Source organism: Microcaecilia unicolor, chromosome 3 (genome assembly GCF_901765095.1).
Source record: "Microcaecilia unicolor chromosome 3, aMicUni1.1, whole genome shotgun sequence".
In the NCBI taxonomy this organism is placed as follows: domain Eukaryota; kingdom Metazoa; phylum Chordata; class Amphibia; order Gymnophiona; family Siphonopidae; genus Microcaecilia; species Microcaecilia unicolor.
Window position 1 is genome coordinate 172,974,971 of NC_044033.1, and position 27,701 is coordinate 173,002,671.

At 44.6% G+C, this 27,701-nt stretch overlaps 1 protein-coding gene across 2 annotated transcripts in view; it reads left to right on the forward strand.

Annotated features, from left to right (window-relative positions):
- Nucleotides 1–2,145: 2,145 nt before the first annotated feature.
- Nucleotides 2,146–27,701, forward strand: part of OS9 (OS9 endoplasmic reticulum lectin) — a 191,457-nt gene continuing 165,901 nt past the window's right edge. For both annotated transcript variants that reach the window (XM_030196589.1, XM_030196590.1), the window contains exon 1: nt 2,146–2,337. In XM_030196589.1, coding sequence (XP_030052449.1) covers nt 2,179–2,337 — 159 coding nt within the window. In that variant the 5' untranslated portion in view covers nt 2,146–2,178. The remainder of the gene's footprint in view (nt 2,338–27,701) is intronic.

Below are 27,701 nucleotides of genomic sequence, written 5' to 3' on the forward strand. Positions count from 1 at the left end.
GGTGGGGAGCTCAGAGAGGGGAGAGGGGGATTGGGGAGGGGTGTGGGAGCTCAGAGGGGTGCTTAAAGGGGATTAGGGAGGGTGGGAGAGCATCAAGGAGGGGAGAAGGGAATTGGGGAGGGGTGGGGGAGCTCAGAGGGGTGCTTAAAGGGGATTAGGGAGGGTGGGGGAGCTCAGATGGGTGCTCAGAGAGGGGAGAAGGGGATTGGGGAGGGTGGGGGTGCTCAGAGGGGGGAGGGGAGTGCTCAGATGGGAGAAGGGGTCTGAAGCTGGAATTGGGGTCTGACAAGGGGGCAGGAGGGAAAATGGGTCCATGCCTGGGGCAGGTGGGAGAATGGGTCTGGGGCTGAAACGGGGGGGGGGGGGGATGCAAGGCAAGTGGTGGATGAAGGGGACTGGAACTGGGGGCTGAAAAGAGGGGGCAGAGAGAGAGAGGGGACAGATCCTGGATGGAAGGGGGGCACGTGAGGGAGGGCAGACCCTGGACAGATGGGAGAGGGAGGGCAGAAGGATTGAAGGGGCAGAGAGAAAGGGCAGAATGTGGGTGGAAGGAGAGAGAGAAAGAGGGCAGACTGGGGCAAATGGTGGATGGAAGGAGCAGAGATAGAGGGCAGATGTTGATGGGGGAGAGAGAGATGGCAGATTGGGGCAGATGGTGCATGGAAGGGGCAGAAGTGGATGGAAGGGAGAGAGGGCAGACACTGGATGGCAGAGAGAGAGCGAAGACAGATGCTGGATAGAAGGAAGACAGTGAAAAGATGAGGAAAGCAGAAACCAGAGACAACGAACTGTAAATATATATTTTATTTTTTTTGCTTTAGGATAAAGTAGTATTGTAGCTGTGTTAATAAATGTTTATAATAGAACATGTAAATAAGGTAATCTTTTTATTGGACTAATTTTAATACATTTTACTTTCGGAGAACAAAACCGCCTTCCTCAGGTCAGGATAGGACACTGTAACAGTACTATACTGAATTGACCTGAGGAAGGAGGTTTTGGCCTCTGAAAGCTAAATGTATTAGTCCAATAAAATGATATTATTTGTTTTATTTCTATTTGTTAATTTGTAACGTGGTGATTGGTATTTGTTAGTTTTTTCAAATTTACATCTGCTGTCTTTATATTTTGCACAGTACTAGAGGACATTTTCTGTTTCTGTGGTGTTGCATTGTATGCAGAGTCTGGCATCGGGGGTTCAGTTTAATTTTTGTCTAAATAGAAAGTTTATGATTATTCTATAGTGGATTAGGGTGTATCTATTTGTGAAAAAGACATGACGTTCGGTTGGCATTGACTGTGCAGGATCGACGATCTGTACTAATCTGTCTGTTTTCGTTTTACAATAGGTGAATTGATGTTCTAGTGCTCACTGTAGTTTTTAAGATGCTTTCCTTTTCCTTGTGTGACTCCTACAAATTACTGCATATGGTATGGTAGAATTGCTCTATAGGTCCTGAGTGTTTTGTATTCTCGGTATGCCTAGTACTGGATTTCGGGGTGGGGGGGTGGGGTGTTAGAAAATGACTGGCCCCAGGTGTCAACTACCCTAGCTACGCCACTGGTACAAGGTCAAGACAGTGGCCAGATTGGTGAGTAGGGGTGGTGGAGCTCAGTTGGAGGTTGAAGGAGGAGGTTAGCGTGAGGAACTGAGAAGCCTATCCAAATGGAACAGATTTAGACTTTTTTTAACAGATGGACCACACATAGGTAGTCCCTTATTTTTTAGCAATCTTTTTGCTATTGTTTATAGCGTCTGCTATTGTTTTGGGTGAAGCAGTGTCAGCAAGCTCCGCCTATTGGCATCAGCTACATAGGGTCACTACCTCCTGCTCTCTCTGTCTTACTTCTTCGACCCGTCCCAGAGAAATGGAGCATGTCATTGGTCGGGCATTTTACAGCTGACGCTAACCAATGAGAGCTCGGCAGGTGACAACCAAAACAAACCGGTCACTTTAATAAACCTCCGTGGCTCCACCGGCGTGATTGAGGCGTGTTCAACTCCTTCTAAACCAATCGAAGACGCGGCCTTTGGAGGAAGTGAAAGTACGCTGGAAGCAGCTAATTGGGTAGTTCGACGAGCCGTCTATTCTGCCCAATAGGCGACGGAAGGTGGGTGGGACGGTGCTACTGAAGCTTGCATGTATATGCACGGAATACTATGGGGACAGGGAGAAGATGGCGGCAGTTGGGTGGCGGAGGTGCTTTGGAGTTTGCTGGTCTTTTGTCGTTTTTTTTGGCCTGGGTTTGTTAGCGTCGGCTTCGCTGAACCTGGAGGAGCTGAGTGAGATGAAGTATGGGCTGGAGATCCTGTCGGAACCGGTGGTACTGGGGCAGGTGAGTAGGGGGTTGCTTTCTGTGAGGAGGTAGTAAAGAGGCTTATCTTCAAAGCACATAGGCTTACAAAGTTCCATGGGTTACTATGAGGCGTATTTTCATTTTTTTAAAAATATTTTGTCGTAGTTTTAAAATATTAACAATGTAAACAACATCCATGAAATATAAATTATGTGTCACATTTGTGAGAACAATGCAACCAAATAAAGCAGTAACCAAATAAAAAACAAGTGTGAGTAATAAGAAAGAATCTAAGGATGAAGGTATAGTAGGCTCAAAAGTGGATTATTGCTGACCTTGCAAATTATAAGTTAGAAATATATGTATCTAACGATTTCCATGTTAATAAACACCCAGATTTTGGGAATGTAGAACATTGAAGGTTGAATGAATTCATAGCTCTTTCTAAAATAACCCGATTCCACCTAATTTGTATTTCAAACCCCTTAGACTTACAAAGTTCCATAGTAACCTATGGAACTTTGTAAGTCTATGTGCTTTGAAAATGAGCCTCCATGTAAGTGTATATGGCTATGTGCTTAAAAAAAAAAGGCACTTAAGTGAATAAAGTGCAGAAATGCGCATAACAAGAAGAAGAAGCAGAAATTGGAAGCGTTTCATCGGTAGAAGTTGGTCTGTAATCATGAATCGCTAAAGCGGTTGGAGTTCCAAAAAGAGAGAAAAAGTAAAAGTCAGATTCTTCGGATCCCCACAGTACTATCTTAAAAATGGGGCGCTGTTTTATTTTGATTGCTGCCGTTACTTTCGGTATGCGGAGAGCCCGTGTGCTGATTGTGCTGTGTGTCCTTATCTGCTGGGTACTGCCACCATAGGAAGTGCTGGATCAGGCATGCTGCCTTTTTTGGTGGGATTGGGTGGGTGAATCCAGACCTTAGAAGTTGAATGAGTAATTGATCTTGTTGTATCCAGCCTTTCAATGTGGAATGATTGATGGGTATAGCCATTCAGAGTTGAATGATCGACGTATGTAGCCCTTTGGGGGTGAATGAGTGCTGGATCAATGTGGGTCCAGCTGTCCTGGGAATGATCCAGCCTTTCGGAGGTGGACGAGTACCACATCCAGCCTTTCAGAGTGGAATGATTGATGGATATAGCTATTCAGAGTGGAGTGATTGATGTGTGTAGCCCTTTAGGGGTGAATGAGTGATGGCTCAATGTGGGTCCAGCTGACCTGGGAAGGATCAAGCCCTTCGGCGGAGGATGAGTACCACATCCAAGTGGATCCAGCCCTTCTGAGAGGAATGATTGATGGGTATAGCCCTTTGGGAGCAAAGCAGTGGAAACTATTATAAAGAATAAAATTACGGAACATATATACAAACATGGATTAATGGCACAGAGTCAGCATGAGTTCAGCTGAGGGAAGTCTTGCCTCATAAATTTGCTTCATTTCATTGAAGGCGTGAAGAAATGTGGATAAAGGTGAGCCGGTTGATACCTAGTTTTTCAAAAAGCTTTTGACAGAGTTCCTCATGAGAGACTCCTGAGAAAATTAATATGATAGGAAAATGAATGGGATAGGAAGCAATGTCCTTCAGTGAATCAGAAATTGGTTATTGGATGTAAAACAGAGTAGGATTAAATGGCCATTTTTCTCAATGGAGGAGGGTGAATAGAGGAGTGAGGCAGAGATATGTACTGGGACCGGTGTTATTTAACATATTTATGAATGATATGGAAAATGGAACAACAAGTGAGGTGATTAAATTTGCAGATGACGCAAAGCTATTCAAAGTTGTCAAAACACATGCGGATTGTGAAAAATTGCAGAAAGACCTTAGGAAACTGGAAGGCTAGGCATCCAAATGCCAGATGAAATTAATGTGGACAAATGCAAAGTGATGCTTATTTGGAAGAACAATCCAAATCACTGTTACCTGAAGCAAGGGTCCACCTTAGAAGTCGGCGCTCAAGAAAAAGATCTGAGTGTCATTCCAGACAATCTGCTGAAGGTGTCATTGCAGACAGTACCCTGAAATCTTCTGCCCAGTGTGTGGTGGCGGCCAAAAAAAGCAAACAGGATGCTAGGAATTATTAGGAAAGGGATACAAAGTAAGACCAAGAATATTATAATGCCTTTGTATGCTCCATGGTGCAACATTACCCATGGTTATTGCGTTCAGTTCTGACCACGGTATCCCAAAAAGATATAGCAGAATTAGAAAAGGTTCAAAGAAGAGTGACCAAAATGATAAAGAGAATGGAACTCCTCTCATATGAGTAATGTCTAAAGAGGTTAGGACAGTCCACGCTGCTTCAACTACAGCAGTTTATTTTTAAAAAATTTATATTCTGTACTATTGCAAAAGTTCTAGGCAGATTACAAAATTAGATACACAATAATATAACTCATTCATATTTTACAACTTTACAAACTCAAAACAGACTTATTTCACTCTTTAATAATATACATTCTCCGAGGACAGAATCTGCGAAGGCCTGGGAGACGGTACCGGGCTGTCCAAAGATCGACGCACCGACACCTCTTGTATGGAGGGTGAGCGCTCCTCCCGGCGCCGAATCCCTCAACGCCCCAGAGCTCCCGGTAGTCTGCTTGTTCTCACATGTGGGTCGGCGTCCACAGCAGCCCCAGGAACGGAGATTTTTTTCTAGTAGAATCCAAAGAGCTTTGTGACAGCCAGCAAAGCGCGGGATGGATGCGCTGCGCATGCGCGGCCATCTTCCCGCCCCGCGTGTGTCCGTTGCCACCTCCGTTTTTTTTCTTTTCTGCGGTGGAGAGTGGCTGCTTGTCGGTCTCTCTCCCTTAGGTCCCAGGAAAAACGTAGGCGCCTTTTCGCGTGCTGTTTGCCGCTTTTTTTCTTGTTTCCCGTCGCCTTTTTCTTGTTTTTTTTTCTTTTGTTCTTAGTTTTTGTCCTTAATAAGTTTCCTTTCGGTTCTGTCGCGGCCTTTTAGGCCACCTGTCCGCGGTTCCCTTTTTTGTGCCCTAAGTTGGCACAATCGAGCTGTTTGACTTTGCTGCTACTATTTTTCCGCTGATGTCATTGAAGCCTTCCAGCGGCTTCAAAAAGTGTGCTCGGTGCCAGCGGTCAATCTCGGGCACTGACCCGCACTCCTGGTGCATTCAGTGCCTTGGGCCCGACCATTGCCCAGACGCTTGCAAGTTGTGTCTTAGCTTGAAAAAGCGGACACAGGCGTTGAGAAGAGCTCTTCTGGACCGCTTTTTCGGGGCTACGACTGATTCCTCGGCGTCGACATCGGCATCGGGGATGGCATCGACATCGGGAGCGCAGGTAATGTCTGTCCGAACTTCCCCTGTAGCTGGAAGTAGTGAGCTGTCGAGTGGGTCTCCACCTGTCTCGAAGGCTCTGTCGGACCCGACCCCGAGGAGGCGTGTGGATTCCATGTCCTGCTCGTCGGTACCGAGGAGTACCGGTGACGTGCTTCGAGCGAAGGTGAAGAAGCATTGGCACCAGTCTCCCTCGAGGCACGGTACCGGGAGCTCTGGGGCGTTGAGGGATTCGGCGCCGGGAGGAGCGCTCACCCTCCATACAAGAGGTGTCGGTGCGTCGATCTTTGGACAGCCCGGTACCGTCTCCCAGGCCTTCGCAGATTCTGACCGCGACTCTGGTACCGGTCCCACAGCCTTCCTTGACAGCGACTCTGGAGGAGAGCATTTGAGCCATTCTTCCGGGCCTCCTGGAAGGGCTGCTGCATCAGTCTGTTCCAGTACTGGGGGTGCTTGCGCCCTCGGTACCATCAATGGAAGTGGCGGCTGGCTCCTTGCCTGTGGTGAGGTCCCTGACGCTGGTACCGCTTGCGGCATCGGCCTCGGCTGCCACCCAGGTTGACTCCCTGTCGACGTCGATGGAGGGAGCTTCATCGCCGCCGGCATGGGAGTCGACCTCTCGACATCGCCATCGAGGACATGGTTCCTCGGCATCGAGACGGGCCCGGTTTCGGAATGTAGTTCGTGAACTCCTGTCCGATTCCGAGGGGGTTGCCTCCTGGGATGAAGGGGAAGATCCCAGATATTTCTCTTCTGAGGAGTCTTGTGGTCTTCCTTCTGATCCCACTCCTTCCCCTGAGAGGAAGCTTTCTCCACCGGAGAGTCTGTCCTTCTCCTCCTTTGTCTGGGAAATGTCTGTGGGCATTCCCTTCCCTGTGGTAAATGAGGATGTGCCCAGGACTGAGATGCTCGAGGTCCTGGACTATCCTTCGCCACCTAAGGAGTCATCCACTGCCCCACTGCATAATGTCCTTAAGGAGACATTGCTGAGGAATTGGATGAAACCATTATCTAATCCCACCATCCCTAAGAAAGCGGAGTCTCAATATCGGATCCATGGAGAACCTGAGTTGATGAGGTCGCAGTTACCTCACGACTCTGCGGTTGTGGATTCCGCTCTCAAAAGAGCCAGAAGTACTAGAGATTTTACATTGACTTCCAGTGCAATATCAGATACAATATAAGGTTTTAACCTTGATTTATCAGTTTCTGTCATCCCATTCCCTGACATTTAAAGCAAAAGTACAGTTGTACAAGCCACAGTAGAGTTTGAGGTCTGACTTCAGTAAATGTGTTTCTGCCAGATCTGAAAAAGATAGTTATTCTGAAACATTTGCATGTGCATTCTCTAAAGCAGGACTATGATATGATCGAACAAGCTTCCGGGGTATGTTTGTTTTTTGCACCTTTTTCTCAGTTTAAAAACATGTTGAAAAACACGTTTTTGCAAGCATTCTCATAAGGAGTAACTTTTTAATGCAATCTGTGGGGACTTCATTGTTTAGGTCTTTTTTTTTGTTATGTATTGTTTTAAATTGTGTACATTTGCATTAAGCCACTTAGTTTTCTTTTTAGGTAGGGTATAAGCTTTAAAAATAAATAAAATGATAAATTAATACCAATGAAATAAGTTGTATTTTAAAATTCTTTTGACCTGCACTATCTGCAAATCTAGGCAGTGTACAAACATAATTAAAATATAAACACAAATAAATCATATTGACTGTGCTATCAAATGTATCCGAAGTGGACCAGGATTTCCATTCATTCAGGTGATGTAACTTGCCACCAGACATACAGAATTCTCTATCGCAGATCTGTGGGATTAATTGATTTACCATCCCCTTATAAAATCCACACATTTGTTCTTCCAAACTACAACTTGCTGAGGGTACAACTATTTAGTTTATTTATTTGAAATGTAAAATATCTAAGCAGTTTACAAAAGAAACAGTAACCTTAAATTTAAAAATATACAACAACAGGAGGATAGGATAGACAAGCGCAAATAAAGTAGTGTTATGAAGGAGAGAGTCCGCGTTACTGCGTAGCAAAGGCTTACCTCCTAAACAAGTCTAGTGTTTGAGCCTTTCTATCGGGGGAGCCGAGGCATGAGTCCTGGAGCTCCTAACTAATTTGAGGAAAGATTTGACTACCAAAAGAGTGGTGAGGCAGATGAGCCCTCTCGAATCAAGGAGCCTTCTGGATACAGTACTACGTATCCACCTTCTTAGGTGCAAACTGCACTGAGAGAAGAGATTACTAATTCTTCATCAGTGCATCTTTAAGGATAGGGTGCAACAGAACCATGCATGCTTCCTTAGGAGGCAACTCATAATCCAGGACAGACATCTGTGCCCTGGCTTAAATCATCTCCTTCACAACTTGTGAAACTTGTGAAAGAGACCCTCAAGTGGAGATACATCTTTGTTGAGGTGAGGAGTGATCAGAAGGGATCCCCATAAGACTCCTCCGAGGAGAAGTAATGAGGGTCCTCTTCCGAGTCCCTTGAGCAGTCCTCACAGTAGTCAGCTTGAACAGAGTGAGTCTGTACCTGTCCCAACTTAATGGGTCCATGCCCACACCCTAAAGTGTGCCAGGGTACAGCCCTGACCTCAGACTCTAGGGAAGCTTCCTTCCTCGATGTCGAGCAGTACTGCATGGATTGACATAAGTACATAAGCACCGCCATACTGGGAAAAGACCAAGGGTCCATCAAGCCCAGCATCCTGTCTCCGACAGTGGAGGAACCTGGCAACCCCCCCCCCCCCCCCCCAAAAAAAAAAATGTAGTAATGTTCAGTGGACTTTTCCCTCAGGAGCTGGTGCTGAACCAGAGGCAGGAACCTAGCTGTCCAGAGACTGGTGCACCAGCACCTCTACCAAGGAAGGGATGCACTCTTCTCACTGCTGACAGTTTTCAGGTACCAGCGATGCCGAAACCGTGCACTGAAAAGGACAGATTCTTGTGCTTCTTGAGCTTTCCCTGACATTGAGCGTCGTGGTCCTTCAGTACTGACAGTGTTAAACCCGTACTCATCCTTGGTGTGGGGTCCGATGCTGACCGGTCCTGGGGCTGACCATTGGCTCCCGATGTCGAGGGAAGTGGAGATCTCCTCAATGCCAGTGCACTTCCAGTCGTAGCTGATACCTGGGCGGCCATCGAGGTTGATGCTTCTGGTGCTGATGTCAGTGGATCTGCCTTTGAGGAGCCAAAGTCTCTCCTGCTGGACACGATATGCTCTCTGTGTCCTCAACTGCATTTTCAAACACAAAGAACAGGAGTTAAGGTTATGGTTAGGCTCAACGTATGTGAAGCACCAAGAGGGCAGGTCTGTCACCAATATCACCTGATTACATTGGGCACACCTCTTGAAGCCACTAGGGATCTTTTTGGACATCGAGAAAAAAATCACAGCCAAATTAAATTCCTCAATTCTGTACTACAAAAAGGTACAGACCCCAAATCAAGGTCGATGCTCAGGCCTAATTGGGTCTATCAAGCTATGAAAAAAGAAAACTTGAAGGGATAAAAACACTAAGAACTAAGAGGGAAAATAACAAAAAGTGAAATTAAAGACAAAAATGAGAGAAAAGATACCCGCATGGGAAGGCACTGCAAAAGCAGAGGAAAAAAGTGCTGAGGGGAGACCACAATGACTCGTCCTGCTCCGCAGAAAAACAAATACAGAGGGACCTCTGTTTGCATGTTGGGATGCAACTAGAATTTTCTTGAAACATCTAAACACTAACCAGTGTCCACTCTGAACTCCACTGGATGATGTCACCCACATATGAGAATACAGCTGGGCCCACTTGTCCTTGGAGAAAGTAGTATAATTCCTGCAGCAAATACCACCCAGTCATCCACGAAAGTGACTACATGGTTCTCTGGATTGGAAAGGGGGCTTGTGTAACCCACAGGAAAACTCAAACAGTATTTGTGTGTGGTAAATATGCATAAAGGGTGACATAGGTATTTCAGTCTCCTACGTAACAAGCTATGTGGCACCCTTCTTGGGCTACCATTTATAAACTGCAGTATGTGTACATTTAACTCTGCAGAAAGCAAACTCCAATTGGTGTAACTGCACTTACAGCATTCAATCTGACCATTCTGATGTCAAGACTGAATTTATATATTATTAAGCAGTTTGACAATTTTGAGAGTATATCAGGTGCTTTAGCATAATGATGCTGCAAAGACATCTGTATTGCGACGTGACCCATTGTAATTTTGTTCAGGACGGACATCCGGTCATTTGGATATTACATCAACTGTTCCAGTTTTGGTTTTACGTTTTTATAATCATGTAAGTCACTATCTATTACTAGTGGAAAATATCTATATTTAGACACTATTTGTTTGATCAGCATTTATGTTAGACAGTGGGTTGGGCATTTTCACCAAAAACTTTTAAATAGAAAAAGATTCCCATTTCCCTCACCGGAACACCTCATTTATTTCATTAATTGCACTCTAGGTACCACACATGGTGATTCACTTGGTTTCAGTCATAAATTTATGGACTCATTTCATCAATTCACTAGTCATTTTGCACTGCATGAGATTTAAGATATACACTAATGTATATATTTGCATATATTGCCATATTTTCTGTTTAAGCAAGATTTGTGTTTGTTAATATTGTAGATTGACCCAAAACGAAGGCACTTTGATGCCAAAATATGGCCCATGTTGGGCCTTTGAATAAAGGATTTGAGTCTGCTCCCATCTTGAAAGCCCTTTGTGTTTTTTTTTTTTTTTGGACGGTGTGGTTTCTACTTCATCCCTCTCTGTCTTTGCTTGCGAGCTCAAGACTGAATTTATAAGATTTCCTTCCAACTAAAAAAAAAAAAAAGTAATTGTTGGTGCACCTGCTATTTTCACCATCTGGTACACTATATTTAAAAAAAAATGCTATTTAAAGCTGCTAAAAGGACTACATCTACCACAGGCTGCTCACCAGCAGCATGAAACCAGAAAAATATCCAAAGGAAGTCCCTTTTCATCCCCACCAAATCAAGTAGTGCAGTGCTTTAGAAGCCATATCAGGCTGGGATAATTAACCCCAATCTCCAAATGTACTTTGACTACCAGAATGATCTGAGAGAAAATATATACAAAAACTACTTTCCCTATGTACCGGGCACTTAGTTTTTTCACAGTTTCTACTGACTGTGCAACAAGAAACCTAAACAGGCCACATACCCTGACTTTTGAGTGAGGTTCATTTGACCCAAGAGTAGTTTTCCATCATTTTTATACAGTGACTTTTTTTACACTGCCTTTAACTTCTTTTCCTTCCTATGTTCCCCATTTAATAAACAGCCTGTGCCATAATGGAATTCTCTCATTGGACAAAGACTAGTTTCAGGGGAATTGCACCAACATCCCACCCACAATTCAAGTGAATCACATCTATAGCAAACCCAAGCACTCAAGTGCAAATCTTCTATGCTGCAGTGTTATGGTTATGCCATATTTAAATTTTAAACCGTTTTGTTGGTCTCTGACACTAGTTCCCTGAAACACATACACCAATACATATTTCAGCTCATCAGGGCACAAGACTTAGCAGCAGCCTCCAAGAACATGAGTTGTCTAATTAAACCAGGGCTTGACAAATCCCATGCACCTGGTTGCCATAGTGACTAGAAATCCCTCTGGAACCTAGGCTATGTGTGTCCCTTTTATTTAAAGGTATTTTTCTTTGCAACGGCTGCTGTGCAATTGCTGCTAAATTGGGAACCTCCTTCTTCCTGCACCACATGGCACTGTCAACTTAGCTGCGTAGTGTAGGAACTCTCACAAAAGCAGCATGAAGGTTGCAGCATTACATGACTCGCAGAGTCACATTGTGTGGGAAGGAGGAAATTCCTGCTCCAGCAGTAGTCATGCACAGTAGGGGAAAGGGAAATGGGACTTGACATACTGCCTTTCTGAGGTTTTTGCAACTACATTCAAAGCGGTTTACATATATTCAGGTACTTATTTTGTACCAGGAGCAATGGAGAGTTAAGTGACTTGCCCAGAGTCACAAGGAGCTGCAGTGGGAATCGAACTCAGTTCCCCAGGATCAAAGTCTACTGCACTAACTACTAGGCTACTCCTTCACTCGGATCAGTAGTTCTGAGGACTAGCTTGAGGGGAGGGGAGAAGAGGAAGGCTGACTGCCTTACTGGGTGGTGAAGACTAGCTAAGTTCACTGCTCCCTCAGAGCTCAATCGGAGTCCTCCACCTACAGCCCTGCCAGTGGGGGGTCTATTTCACTATCACATTTTCAATAGTGAGGGACAGACAGGTAAGCTCTGCAGGACTCCAGGGAACCTACTTGTCTCTAGCGATTGAAAACATGATATTGAAACACCACCCCACACTGGTAGCAATGGACTCCCACTCAGCTTTGGAATGCCTTGCCTTCTTAAGTGTCACCATTGGGGGGAGTCAGGGGAGGTCATCCCCGTTATCTGGTCAGTTTGTGCACCTTTTTGAGGCTTGGTCGTAAGAAAAAATGGACCAAGTAAAGTCGACCAAGTGCTCATCAGGGACGCCCTTCTTTTTTCCATTATCGTTCGAGGACGCCCATCTGTTAGGCACGCCCCAGTCCCGCCTTCGCTATGCCTCCAACACGCCCCCGGGAACTTTGGTCATCCCCGCGACGGGAAGCAGTTTGGGACACCCAAAATTGGCTTTCGATTATGCCGATTTGGGCGACCCTGAGAGAAAGACGCCCATCTCCCGATTTGTGTCGAAAGATGGGTGCCCTTCTCTTTCGAAAATAAGCCTGTTTGTTTCATTAATCCATGCTTTTGAATATGCTCTGTAATTTTGTTCTTTATAATAGTCTCTACCATTTTGCCCGGCACCGACGTCGCTCACCGGTCTATAATTTCCCAGATCTCCCCTGGAACCTTTAAAAAAAAATCGGCGTTGCATTGGCCACCCTCCAATCTTCTGGTACCATGCTCGATTTTAAGGATAAATTACATATTACTAACAATAGCTCCACAAGTTCATTTTTCAGTTCTATCAGTACTCTGGGATGAATACCATCCGGTCCAGGAGATTTGCTACTCTTCAGTTTGTAGAACTGCCCCATTACATCCTCCAGGTTTACAGAGAATTCATTAAGTTTCTCTAACTCGTCAGCTTCGAATACCATTTCTGGCACCGGTATCCCACCCAAATCTTCCTCGGTGAAGAGCAAAGAATTAATTTAGTCTCTACGCTACGACTTTGTCTTCCCTGATCACCCCTTTTACTCCTCGGTCATCTAGCGGTCCAACTGATTCTTTTGCCGGCTTCCTGCTTTTAATATACCTTAAAAATTTTTTACTATGTGTGTTGGCCTCCAACGCAATCTTTTTTTCGAAGTCCCTCTTAGCCTTCCTTATCAGCACTTTGCATTTGACTTGACATTCCTTATGCTGTTTCTTATTATTTTCAGTCGATTCCTTCTTCCATTTTCTGAAGGATTTTCTTTTAGCTCTAATAGCTTCCTTCGCCTCAACCATGCCGGCTGTCGTTTGGTCTTCCATCCTCCTTTTTTTAATACGCGGAATATATTTGGCCTGGGCTTCCAGGATGGTGTTTTTGAACAGCATCCACGCCTGATGTAAATTTTTGACCCTCGAAGCTGCTTCTCTAAGTGTTTTTTTTCTCACTGTTCTTTTTATCATAGTCTCCTTTTTTAAAAGTTAAACGCTACCGTATTGGATTTCCTGTGTATACTTCAAAGCTAATGTCAAATTTGATCATATTATGGTCACTATTATCAAGCGACCCCAGCACCATTACCTCCTGCACCATATTATGATCTCCGTTAAGGACTAGGTCTAGAATTTTTCCTTCTCTCGTCGGTTCCTGTACCAGCTGCTCCATAAAGCAGTCCTTGATTTCATTAAGGAATTTTACCTCCGTAGCTTGCCCCAATGTTACATTTACCCAGTCAGTATCGGGGTAATTGAAATCACCCATTATTATTGTGTTGTCCAGTTTGTTTGCTTCCCTAATTTCCTTTAACATTTCTACATCCGTCTGTTCATCTTGGCCAGGCGGATGGTAGTACATTCCTATCACTATCCTTTTCCCCTTTACACATGGAATTTCAATCCATAAGGATTCCAAGATGTGTTTTGTTTTCTGCAGAATTTTCAATCTCTTTGATTCAAGGCTCTCCTTAACATACAATGCTACCCCTCCACCAATTCGATCCATCCACCCTATCACTACGTTATAATTTGTACCCCATTATGACAATGTGTCCCACTGGTTATCCTCCTTCCACCACGTCTCAGAGATGCCTATTATATCTAGTTTTTCATTTAGTACAATATATTCTAACTCTCCCATCTTACTACTTAGGCTTCTGGCATTCACATATAGACATTTCAAACTGTTTGTTTTTCCTATTTACATCATGCTTAGTACTTAACAGTATTAATTTGCAATCTTTTGTCTGAATTTTATTTTTATTTAAGGACACCTGATCTACTATGGTCTCTTTTGCAACCTCACTATCTTCTCTGTTTTGGTGATCTCTTTGAAAGATACCTTATCCTGAACCATGCACTTTTGTGCGACTGTCGGCCTTCCCCCCATTTCTAGTTTAAAAGCTACTCTATCTCCTTTTTAAATACCCATGCCAGCAGCCTGGTCCCACCCTGGTTATTGTGGAGCCCATCCTTTCGGAATAGGCTCCCCCTTCCCCAGAATGTTGGCCAGTTCCTAACAAATCTAAAACTCTCCTCCCTTCACCATCGTCTCATCCACGCATTTAGACTCCGGAGCTCTGCCTGTCTTTTGGACCCTGTGCGTGGAATGGGTAGCACTTCAGAAAATGCTACCCTAGAGGTTCTGGATTTGAACTTTCTACCTAAGAGCCTAAATTTGGCTTCCAGAATCTCTCTCCCACATTTTCCTATGTCATTGATACCCACATGTACCAAGCTCCTCCCCAGCACTATCTAAATTCTTATCTAGGTGACGCTTGAGGTCCGCCACCTTCACACCAGGCAGGCAAGTCACCAGGCGATCCGCACGTCCACCAGCCACCCAGCTATCGATATGCCTAATGATCGAATCACCAACTACAACAGCTGTCCTAATCCTTCCCTCCTGGGCAGCGCTTGGAGACATATCCTCAGCGCCATAAGATAGTACATCCCCTGGTGGGCAGGTCCTGGCTGCAGGAGTACTTCCTACTTCACCAGGTTGATGCTCTCCTTCTAGGAGACCTCCCTCCTCCAAGGTAGCCTGGAGGTGGGACTTCTCTACAACATCCCTGTAGGTCTCCTCTATGTACCTCTGTCTCCCTCAGCTCCACCAAGTCTGCTACTCTAGCCTCAAGAGAACAGACACATTCTCTGAAAGCTAGGAGCTCTTTGCATCGGGCACATTCGTATGATATCTCACCAACTGGGAGATAATCATACATGTGACACTCAGTGCAAAAGACTGGATAGCACCCCTCTCGCTGCTGGACTACTGACTCCATCTTAGTATTTTTGAGTTTTTCAATAATTTAAAACTTGCTAAAGTATTAAGGATATTAGTCTAAAAAATGTATTTTAGTTTATATATTATATTGTATGATTTATTTAGTGTTTCCTTCTTAGATGTTAATGAAATGTATTTAAAACTCTGTAAGAGCACTCCTTGCTTGTTACCCTAATTACAATAACTGACTATAAATGAAGAGTTGCCCTAGGGTGGGCGGGAAGACTAAACTAGATCCTGCAGTGCCTGCTAGAAGCTATTTGTTAATGCTGTGGTACAAAGTTCAAGTTTTAAAACTAAGGGGAAAAGACTATGGAGATTAGTTGATAAAATTTGCTTTTTTTAATGTTTTTATTCTGCCTATCACTAACCTACAATTCCTCCTTTAAACCCCAATCTTTAAGTTCCCAAAGCACAAAGCAAAATAGTGTTCCCTTACCAGAGAACTATCCTCTTCTCTTTTCCTCCTCTACTTTCCCTATCACTCCCTTGGAGATCCTATGTACTTGTCCCAAGTTCTCTTGAATTCAGATACTATTTTTGTCTTCACAAATTCACCACCCTTTCTGTGAAGAAGTATTTCCTCAGGTTACCTCTGTCCCCCTTCACCTTCATCTTATGCCCCCTCATTCCAGAGCTTCCTTTCAATTCAAAGACTCACTTCCTGTGCATTTATGCCATGTAGGTATTTAAAAGTCTCTTATCATATCTACCCTCTCCCACTTTCATCCAAAGTATACATATTGAGATCTTTGTCTGTCCATACGCTTTATGACAAAGAGCACTGACCATTTTAGTAGCTGCCCTCTGTACATACTCAATCCTGTCTATCTTTTTGAAGGTGTGGTCTTTAGAACTGTGCACAATATTCTAAAGGAGGTCTCACCAGAGTTTTATACAGGGGCATCATCACCTACTTTTTTTTACTACTGGCCATGCCTCTCCCTATGTACCCAAGTATCCTAGCTTTCGCCTTCATCTTTTCTACCTGTGTTGCCACCTTAAGATCATCACATATGATCACACACAAATCCTTCTCTTTTGTGCACAAAAGTTCTTCACCCTCTAAACTGTACCGTTCCCTTGTGTTTTTGCAGCCCAAATGCATGATCTTGCATTTTCTAGCATTAAATCTTAGCTGCCAAATTTCAGACCATTCCTCTTTATTTGAATGGTGTAGGTGATGGGGACAAAAATTACAGAATTCAAAAAGGCATGGGATAAACAGGGAGGATCCCTATTCAGCAAGAGAAACTCTGCCTGCACCCTCCGAGGTCACTAAGGTCTGCTCAAGGAGTATCCCTAACCATACCCTCTCCAAAGGGCATCACACTATATGATACTTGTCAGTGAGCTTGCGCTGCAGAAATGCACTCCATGAAAGTCTTGTGTTAAGTGAAGCCTATCTCTACTTCAGAAAGCAAGTGAAAGCTTGGCTCTTTAACCAGGCCTTTAATGGAAGAAGTAACTTGCTAGTCACACACAAGGAATGACACCAGCTACACATATTTATCCAACTCATACCCTAGCTAATATTCAAGCACCTTTTTGACCTTATGTGCAACTTTAAATTAGGAGGAGTAACCTAGTGGTTAGTGGCCTAGTGGTTAGGGTGGTGGAGTTCGATTCCCACTTCATGCACATGACTCTGGGCAAGTCACTTAAACCTCCATTGCCCCATGTAAGCTGCATTGAGCCTGCCATGAGTGGGAAAGCGCTGGGTACAAATGTAACAAAAAAAAAAAAGTGCAGTGGACTTTGATCCTGGGTAACTGAGTTTGATTCCCAGTGCAGCTCCTTGTGATTCTGGGCAAGTCACTTAACCCTCCATTGCCCCTGGTACAAAATAAGTACCTGAATATATGTAAACCGCTTTGAATGTAGTTGCAAAAACCTCAGAAAGGCGGTATATCAAGTCCCATTTCTCTTTCCCCTTCCCTTTCTTACTCCTATCTGTATGTTCCATCTTTGCTTACACCCCTTGCTATTAAAATGTTTTACTGCGTATTGTATTGACAGTGTAATGTAGCATATGCCAGACACTGTAGTGTTACTTGAGTGCTTTTACTGCTGTATTTGTTTATTGCCTATGTTTGACTTATTCTTGCTGTACAGTGCCTTGAGTGAATTTCTTCAAAAAGGTGGTAAATAAATCCAAATCTATCAATAAAGCAAAATTTAAATGACTTTCATACTTCAAAAAAAGGCATACACAGGTATAACTGCCATTCAGCAGCCACCTTATTGGGCAGATAACTATTTCATTTACAACTCTACACTTGTTTCCAAAGCCTAACTGATACTAAGCGTGGAACTCTCAACAACCATGCCCATGCTAACTCACTGCAGTGACAAGTGGTTATCTGTTCCCTTTGTGTAGCAATATGCCCACGGGCAGTGCACTTAAAAAACAAACATGAACTTTTAATTGCAAACATTTTGCTTGGAAAATTATATGAAGTAGTGGCATGAAGCCAGTCAAGGACAGAGCAACCTTGATCATTAGGACATGAACAAGTCTAGCTTTACAACAGTTATTGTCGATTGATTTCAGGTATAACAAATGTCACTTCTGAACACTAGAGGCCTTGTAATGTGATCTCCCTTGTAATGTGATCTCTTAACATCATCACCAAAGTTAATGATAAAGTAGAGGAGAGTTTAAATGAATTCTTTGCTTCTGTCTTCACCGAGGAAGATTTGGGAGACTGGTGCCAGAAAAGATATTCAAAGCTGACGAGTCAGAGAAATTAAATTTCTATAAACCTGGAAGATGTAATGGTGCAATTTGACACATTGAAGAGTAGCAAAATGCCTAGACCGAATGGTATTCATCCCAGAGTACTGATAAAATTGAAAAATGAACTTTATAGAATTTGCACGTAGCATCATCCCGGTGCCTAATCTGAGTTATTCATAGACAATTATCCCCTTTGTGTTTAAGTTGAAGGAGGGAAAAAAAATTAGTACATCTGGCCTCTGTTTTGTACTATGATTTTTGTTTCCAGTGTCTTTTAGAAAGGCTGGGAAAGGTTTGTTGTTGTTTTTTTTAGCCTTGTCCACTGTCCTAAATTTGGAATGCAGCAGAGCGTTAGGCTTGCCTGGATAAGCTCCTTTTTTTTTTCCCCTTTGTCTGTGGGGCAAGTAACTGATACATTTTTCATGTTGGTTTTGTCTTAAATTGTATTAAAATCCACTTAAGAAATGTTATATTCATAGATCAATTCCTTGTCATGAGCAGCAGATGAATCCATTAACTGATGGGTTGTATCCGCCTACCAGCAGGTGGAGATAGAGAACACTGAAAGGCCATAGTGCCTCTAGGACGGCTAGCCCCAACTACTACTACTTATCATTTCTAAAGCGCTACTAGACGTACGCAGCGCTGTACACTGCCTTCAGTATTTCTCTATCTCCCAGCAGGTGTGGACGTAGCTTGATCAGCTCCTGGATTTCAGACTGCCTGGGGGTGGCTCCTGTGCTTTGCCAGTTGAGCAGGGGTGTTGTGGCTGGTGGTGCCCACTTTAAAGGCATATAGGTTCGCCCTTTCCCTGCCTTACCCATTCCCCCCGCCTCCCGGAGTCCCTCTGTTGCTGCCTGCCTCCAACTTTCCTCACAGTGTTAAAAAAACAAAAAGCGCGCTTTTACTGCGTGGCTGTTCTGAGGCTTTTTCCAGAGATCCTGGTTCTGTGCAGCTTGACCGGAGCTCGTTGACTCGGTCTTCTGAGGTGAGAGTGGTGCCCAGCTCATCCAGGGAGGTCCCGTGGACGCCGTTCTGATCGGGGTACGTTTTGGCTCGAAGCCGCCATTTTATTGCTATATTCCTGTCCTGTGAAAAAACGGACGATGGCTGCTGAAGGAGTTAAGCGCTGCTCCCGTTGTGGTAAATGCAGATCAGCAGTGGGGCTGTGTAAAACGTGCTCCTTAGACGCTCACACTAGTTTGAGCATGGCAAGCGATGTTTCTTCCCGCTCGATTGAGCTGGCAGCGGGCACCATTTTGAAAGCGCCGCATGCCTCGACCCCTCATGGTTGCGAAGGAGTCTGAGGGCAGGGGGATGCCTTGTTTAGAGACTGCCAGAGGAGCTCCTACATTTGTTTCTCCTAATGCGGAGGGTCAGGGTGAGTTTTTCTCCCCTGAGTTTGTGCTTTTAATGCATTAGGCTTTTATGCTGAAAGGAGCTCTGCCGCAGGTGTCTGACACTGCATTGCCTCCTGGCTTCCCTCCGGGTATTGATGCCCTGGGGATGACTTCAGAGGTTATTTCCTCCCCCGAGCGTTGGAAACACGCTAAACATAGACGGGTAAATTCCCCATTTGAAAGTGGCGCATATCCTTTTCCCCCCCCCCCCACCCCCCCGTGGTTGGGCTGTGGAGAGTCTGAGGGATCTGGCAGACTCTCAGGAACGGATGATCCAGAGGAGGGTGCCTGTTTGCCATTGGATTTGGATGATCCCAGTGCGGTCCGGATTTTCCACCGCAACGAGCTACCAGCTCTCATTACTGACGCCTTGCAGGCCCTCTCGATTGATGATCCTGCTGAAGGCGACACCTCCTCTGTTAATCTTAGGATGGCGAGTACTTAGAAGCCTACTCGGGCCTTTCCTGTGCATGACTCCATCCAAGAGCTTTTTTCTGCTCAATGGTCTGACACCGATGGGCCTTTGAAAGTGGCCAGGGCTATGAGTCAGCTTTACCTTCTGTGTGAGGAGCACTTGGCCCCTTTGGGGATGCCTAAAGTGGCTGCATTGGTCACGGCGGTGACAAAAAACACCATTCTCCCAGTAGAGGGAGGAGTCGCTTTGAAAGACATGCAGGACCGGCGGCTTGAGTCCGCGCTGAAGGGGTCCTTTGAAATTGCAGGCCTTGCCTTGAGGGCGTCTATTTGCAGTTCTTATGCAGCCCAGCCATGTCTTTCCTGGCTACAGCAGGCGGTGGAACAGCCCGCCTATGGTGCGGGCCCCCTTTCTGAGGTTGCCCGCGGATGGAGTCGGCCCTGTCATCATATGATAGAGGGTTATTATTCAATTCGTTTTTTATTAAACAAATACAGTAAACATTGTACATGTTCCAGTTTCTCAACTCAAGTCATTTTCCACCTCCGTCAATTACATGTACATCAAATATAGCATTATGGTTACAACTTTTTAATTTTTGAGAATCCTACTCTATCTCCCCATTCCCCCCCCTTACCCGCCCTCCCCCTTTTGTCCCCATCCCTACCAGGGTCGCTCTCACTCCAAATTTCTTTCCTATGTCCTGTGTTCACATGTTTAACAAATAACTCCTCGCTGCTGGCGTTAATGTATTCCACAGTGGGCTCCAGCGCTGTGTAAATGCTTTTTTGTACCCTTGTGGCTGCTTGTTCATTTCCAATCTTTCAAATCGCATGAGCTCTATCATACCTCCCCGCCAGTGCTGTATTGAGGGTCTCTTCGGAGCTAACCAATGCTGTAGAATGGCTTTTTTCCCAAAAATTGTGGCTCGTAAAGCAAATTGCTGCATTCCTTTTGGGGTAGGCCGTGGTAGTTTCAGGTTACCAAACAATATTCCAGGTTGTGGTCACCACGCCACTTTCCAAATTTTTTAAATTTCTTGCAGTAATAATCTCCAAAAGTTCCGGATTTGGGGACATGTCCAAAACATGTGCCCCAGCTCTGCTCCCTCCAATCCACACTTGGGGCAAGCACCATCTGGGGAGAGACCCATGTGGAAAGCACGCCGTGGTGATACATGTGCTCTCAGCACTACTTTATACTGCAGCTCCCAATGTCCCACAATTGCCGTATAGTGTCTCATCCCCAGAACATGTTCCTTAATCGTTTCCTGCTTTATTATAACTCCCAAGTCCTCACTCCAGGCTATTGCCAATTGTACATAATCCAGCTCTGAGAAATTGTCCTTAATGTATCGATGATGGTATGCTAGTGGGACTTTCTGTTGTGCCCGGAGAGAGTAAGCCTCTGCTAGTTCTTCCTGTACGTCCTCTGCCAGGGACTCCCACGGCAGGCTTTTAACATAATGATGCAATTGAGCGTAGTAGAACTGGTCCACTAGTTTCAAATTATATTCGCGCCTCAGCTCCTCAAATGTTTTTATGCGACCTTCCTCCGTGATCACATGTAATAAATGTGTAATGCCTTGTGTCTTCCAATCTTGGAAAGTCTTGTGTAGCATTCCGGGAGCAAATTCCGGGTTACCCTGTATTGGTAAGTATGGTGTTACTGTAGGCTTGAAATGATAGATACGACAAATCCATTTCCATACCGCTTGGGCTGAACTATAGATTCCAGTATCTCTCAGTTCCTGTGCAATTTCAACCCTCGGTGTTTGCACCACATAACCAAGATGTAAACCCTGCGCCATATGGCTCTCCATTGCTGTGGCTGAAAAGTCTGCTGTCCCTCTATACCAATCGTTAATGTGGCGCATGCCACTAGCCACTGTTAGATGTCGAATGTTAAGGAGGCCCATGCCTCCGTACTCTTTCGGTGTCTGTAGTACTGCCAGCGGTATCCTGGCCCGCCTTCCATTCCACAGGAATCTTTGTAAAGCTTTATTTATCTTTTTTTCATCCTTTCGAGTCAAATACAGTGGTAGCACCTGAAATAAATATACCCATTTTGGCACAATCTTCATGTTGATCACAGCTATTCTACCTAGGAGTGAGAGCGGATACCCCTGCCACATCTGCAGCTTTGCCTGTGTAATCCCCAATAAGGTGGCTACATTCCTCGTGTATATTTTTGTAAGGTCATTTGTGATCATTACCCCCAAATATTTAAATTCCTCCTTTTCCCAACTGATGTTTAGGCTACCTTCCCATCTTCCCTTATCTTCCTGTAGTACTGACAATCCTGTGGATTTATGGAAGTTTAGAGTAAATCCCGCGTGGTCCCCATACCGTGTAATAGTTCTCAACAGCACTGGTACTGATTGACCTGGATCCTGAAGTATCACCAGGAGGTCATCGGCAAAAGCCAGTGTCTTTACCGTATAATCTTCCATAACCACTCCCTTTATCTGATCTTCGCACTTCAACTCCCTCAGCAGAGGCTCCAGGGTCAGAATGAACAGCAAGGGTGAGAGAGGGCAGCCCTGCCGTGTGCCTCTGTGGATTCTGAATTCTGTGCTGCGGGTCCCATTAACTATCACCGATGCTCTTACCCCTTTGTACAAAGCCCTGATGGCCTCCTGGAACCAACCATAAATCCCCATATGATCCAACACCCCAAACATGAAGTCCCAATCAACTTTATCAAAAGCCTTTTCGGCATCAAGACTTAAGATCAGTGCTGGGGTGTTGGCCATAGTGCATTGCGCCATTGCCAGTAATAGCCTTCTAGTGTTTACCCCTGCTTGTCTTTGGCGAACAAAGCCTACCTGCTCCTCACCTATGATCCTGGGCAATACTGGGGCCAACCGATTCGCCAGTACTTTAGCAAAGATCTTCTGATCCACATTTATTAGGGATATGGGCCTATAAGAATCTGCACGGTCACCCGGTTTCCCGAGCTTTTGGATCAAAGAGATCAAAGCCAAGTTTTCTCCCTGTGGCAACTCACCCTGGCTGACAGTCTGATTATAGTAGTCCTGCAATGCCCCAACCACCGGTTCCGGGAGGAGCCTGTAAAATTCTCCTGAGAATCCATCCGGTCCCGGGGCCGAATGCAATGGAAGACCCCTAACTACCTCTTGAATTTCTCTCCCTTGGATAGGTCTATTTAATAATTCTAGCTCATCAGGAAGCAGTTTAGGTAACTGCAGGGTGTTCAAGTATTTCTTAAGCTCTTTAGTAGTTGGGGTTGGATGCTTTCTATACAGGGTAGAGAAGTGTTGTACTATGATTTTTTCAATTCCCTCACAACTGGTTTCTATCTTCCCTTGAACTCCCTGCATAGTTGTTATGACTCTGTTAGATTCCCATGTACGCATTAGCCTACCTAACATGGGGCCTGTTCTATTCCCATACTTTTGCAGTTTATACTTCTGGTATAATCTAGACCTAGTTGTTTTTTCATGTATGTGGGAATTTACTGCTATCTGAATGGCCCTCAAATGTTCTCTGGTGGCTGCCGTTTGCATACGGATATGAGCCCTTTTAGCCTTTGCAAGTTGTGATTCTAAATTCAAGAGCGCTCTAGCATTCTTCTTATGCTGTTTCTGAACAAAAGCTATGACTTCACCCCTCATCACTGCCTTGGCAGCCATCCAGAACAACTTCGGGTTCTCTTTGTGTTCCACATTAAAGTTGGCGTATTCTTCCCATTTATGAGTTAGATATTCCCTGAACTCCCTGTTTGTGAACATGTACCCCGGGAAACGCCACCCCGTTCCTTTTTGAAAAAACAACGGCGCCTCTACTTCTACCCAGACCATTGAATGGTCAGATACCTCTTCAGGACCAATCTCAGATTGTATGACCCCTGGGAATAGGTTTACCGCCATTAATATATAATCAATTCTCGAATGCGTGCCATGGGCTCTAGATTGATTTGTGAAGTCTTTCTCATTTGGGTGCATTGCTCGCCAAACGTCCACTACTCCCAGGGTCCGCATGAATATACTTAGCGCCCTTGCCCGTGGCCCCCCTTGCTTTGCTTCCTTTGGGTGAGTGCAATCTCGCTCTGGCTCTGCTACTAAATTGAAATCTCCTAAGAGTATAAGATTTTTATTGGGCACTACCGAGCAGAGGTTAATTATCTTCTGGTAGAACTTTGGATCATATATATTTGGCCCATACAATCCCAGTATCATATATTGTTGACCGTACAGCCATAGGCGAATGCCTATATATCGGCCCTGTGGATCCCTGGCTACAACTTCTGCTTTAACTGCCAAACCTTTCCTTTTTAGCAATGCAACTCCCCTCTTTCTACCTTCTGCAGAAGCAGAGTAAACCTCGCCCACCCATGTTCGTTTTAGTTTTGCATGTTCTTGCTCAGTTAATCAGGTTTCCTGTAAACATGCAATGTCCGCCTCGTGGCGTTTTAAAGCTGCAAGGATTTTGGCCCTTTTTACTGGTGAAGTGATCCCACCTACATTCCATGTAATTAATCTTGTTTTTTTACCCGGCATCCTTATGTACTAATTTGTGCAGCTTCAGATATTTTTGTTGCTCCTGGCCCCGGAAGCCCAGCCTCCCTCCAAGGCCTCTCCAAAGTGGTGACCATACATAAACTAGCCAGCTTGTCTTTCCCTTCAACCATAATTCCTGAAGTGTTTTGACCCCGGTCCCCTCCCCTTCGCCCACCCCTCCATAGGCCCTCCCAAAATTGACCCCCCTCCTCCTACTCCCCATTCTCTCCCAAGAAACTCCTCACCTGTGAAGAGTTCCACCTGGATCTCGTTGTGCTGCTCCCAGCCCTCCCCCCAAAACAGCCCCCATGTCAATCTGCGTGCCTCATTGCCTTGGCTAAACCATGAACACAAGCAATAGTGTGATCAAATTTACAGAACTTTTTGTAACAACAGTATCAATCTATATACACATTTCTGGATAATTATTCTCCCTCCAGTAGGTCCTTTTTATACGTCACCCTATGTTGAATCTTTCTCTGCCTTGCTTTGGTTCAGGTCCAGTCCTCTCAGTCTTTAGTGTCCGTTCTAAGTTGTTCTTCCAAAAATTTGGACGCCGCTACCGTGGTAGCAAGTGTAATCCACGCTCCGTTGTGGTGAATTTTTAGCAGTGCAGGGTATACTAGCATAAAGCGAGTCCCAGTTTCTGATAAGTGCTTGCATGTGGGCCCAAAAGCTTTCCGCCTCGCTTGCAGAGATGCTGAGTAATCTTGGAATATTTTAACTGGTGTCTCATCATATTTTAGGGACTGCCATTTCCTTCTCGCTCCGTTTAAGATCTCCATCTTGTGTATATAGTTATGTACTTTAATTATCACTACTCTGGGCCTTTCACCTGCGCGCACCCGTCTGCCTATTCGATGTGCTCTCTCCAAGCATAGCTTCCCTGAGCTATCTGTCAATGCGAACTCAGATTGAAGCCATTTCTCCAGCAGCGAGCCCAACAAAGAGTCCGGTACTGTCTCTGGTATGCCCACTATTCTCAGGTTAGAGCGTCTTGATCTATTTTCAAGATCGTCGATCTGTTGGGCCTGGTCTGCCACTGTTTTTTGTAGCTGCGCCATGATCTCTGTATGGCCTTTTTCGCCATCTTCTATTGTGGATATCCGTTTCTCGAGCTCCTCCGTCTTATGATTTGTTTCCGCCAGGCCTTGTTCGAATGTAGCAATTTGTCCAGCTAGCAGCGCAAATTGTGGGGCCAGTGCTGTTTTTACCGCCTCCATAAGCTGCTGTACTTGGGCCTCCGTAAGAAGTTTTGTTACAGGTTCCGGGCTCGCCGCCATTTTGTTATCCTGTCCGCTTCGATGTTTTTCAGGTTCTTTCTTTGGAGCTTTTCCGGGCATAGCCTCCGCGCTTCTTGTCATATATTTATCCATATACTGGTGCCTGGTGCCTGAGTATCTTTTTTTTTTCTCTGGTCAGCCAGCGTTTTGGTATTAAAATTTGGGCCGCTTCGGGGAGAAGGCAGGGAGAGCAGCGGATCTGCGACCGCTTGCTTCAGCACATCTCGCGAGATCGCCATGATAGAGGGTTATTAAATACTGAATGGAGTTGAACAGGTAGATGTGAAATGCTTGTTTACTCTTTCCAAAAATACTAGAACTAGGGGGCACACAATGATGCTACAGGTACTAAGTAGTAAATTTTAAAATAAATTGGAGAAAATATTTCTTCAATCAACAAGTAATTAAACTCTGGAATTCATTCTCAGGGAATGTGGTAAAAACAGTTAGCCGGGTTAAAAAAATGTTAGGATAATTTCCTAAAAGAAAAGTCCATGAGCCGTTATTAGGATGAACTTGGGAAAACATCCATTGCTTATTCCTAGGATAAGTAGTATAAAATCTGTTCTCCTTTTCTGGAATACTGTTGTAAGGATACTGGGCTTGATGGATGTTTGGTCTGTTTCAGTATGGTAACACTTGCGTTCTTATGTCTGGAAGGTAAGTCCATCTCTGGACAGCCTCTAGTTGTTCACTTCATGAGAGGTTTGCTTTTGACAAAGCCTCCTGTCAGATCTCCGCTTATTTTATTTATTTATTTATTTATTGCATTTGTATCCCACATTTTCCCACCTTTTTGCGGGTTCAGTGTGGCTTACAATATGAGTTAAATATTGGAAATACAATTTGTTACAGATTGGTTATGGATTACATTTTGTATAATTATGCGAAACAATTGGAGTGTCCTTGGGGGTGTAACAATGGAGCACAAACATTGAAACATTGGGAGGAAACAATGGGAGCTTAGAGGGCGATAAGAAGGCATGAAGACATATGATATATGTCTTTCTGTGATTGAAGTTATGAATGATGTGATATTACGGGAATGAGAGTTCCGAGGTGAATGTGTGAGGCATTCGTGAATAGTAGGTGTGGACTTTATGTGTTTTGGTTCTTTCCGTAAATCTTTTCGAAAAGATGGGTCTTCAGTGATCTGCGGAAGGAAGCTTGTTCGTTGATTGTTCTTAAGTTGCGTGGCAGTGTATTCCAATACTGCGTGCTCATGTGAGAAAAGGTTGATGCATGTAGCGTTTTGTATTTCACGCCTTTGCAATTGGGGAAGTGGAGGTTTAAGAAGGTTCGGGATGATTTTTGGGTGTTTCTGGGTGGTAGGTCTATTAACTCAGACATGTAGGCTGGGGCTTCACCGTGAATGATTTTGTGGACTAATGTGCATACTTTGAAAGTGATGCGTTCCTTTAGTGGAAGCCAGTGTAGTTTCTCTCGTAATGGTTTTGCACTCTCATATTTTGGTTTTCCAAAGATGTGTCTGGCTGCCGTATTCTGGGCTGTTTGAAGTATTCTCAGTGTTTGTTCTTTGCAACCTGCGTATAGTGAGTTGCAGTAATCCAGATGGCTGAGCACGAGGGATTGTACTAGGCTGCGAAAGACGGATCTTGGGAAGTATGGTCTTATCCTTTTAAGTTTCCACATGCTGTAGAACATCTTTTTAGTTGTGTTGTTAGCATGGGTATCGAGCGTTAGGTGGCGGTCGATAGTGATTCCAAGGATCTTTAGCGTTTCTGAGATTTGAAGGTTCAGGTTTGGTGTGTTTATGGCTGTGAATTCTTTTGTGTTGTGTTGGGAGGTGAGTCTTAGGCATTTAGTTTTTTCTGCGTTTAATTTCAGACAGAATGCATCTGCCCATGTGTTCATGATGTGTGGACTTTGATTGGTTTCGTTGAGGATTTCATTAATGTCTTGTTTGAAGGGGATGTATATTGTCACATCATCCGCGTATATATATGGGTTGAGGTTATGGTTTGATAGGAGTTTTGCCAGCGGGATCATCATTAGGTTGAAGATGGTTGGTGAGAGAGGTGATCCCTGTGGAACTCCACATTCAGGTGTCCATGCTTTAGACGTGGTCGAATTTGATATGACTTGATACGAACGTTGGGTTAGGAACCCTTCGAACCAATTCAGGACATTTCCTCCAATGCCAAAGTATTTGAGTATGTGTAGTAGGATTCCGTGGTCAACCATATCAAAGGCACTTGACATGTCAAATTGTAG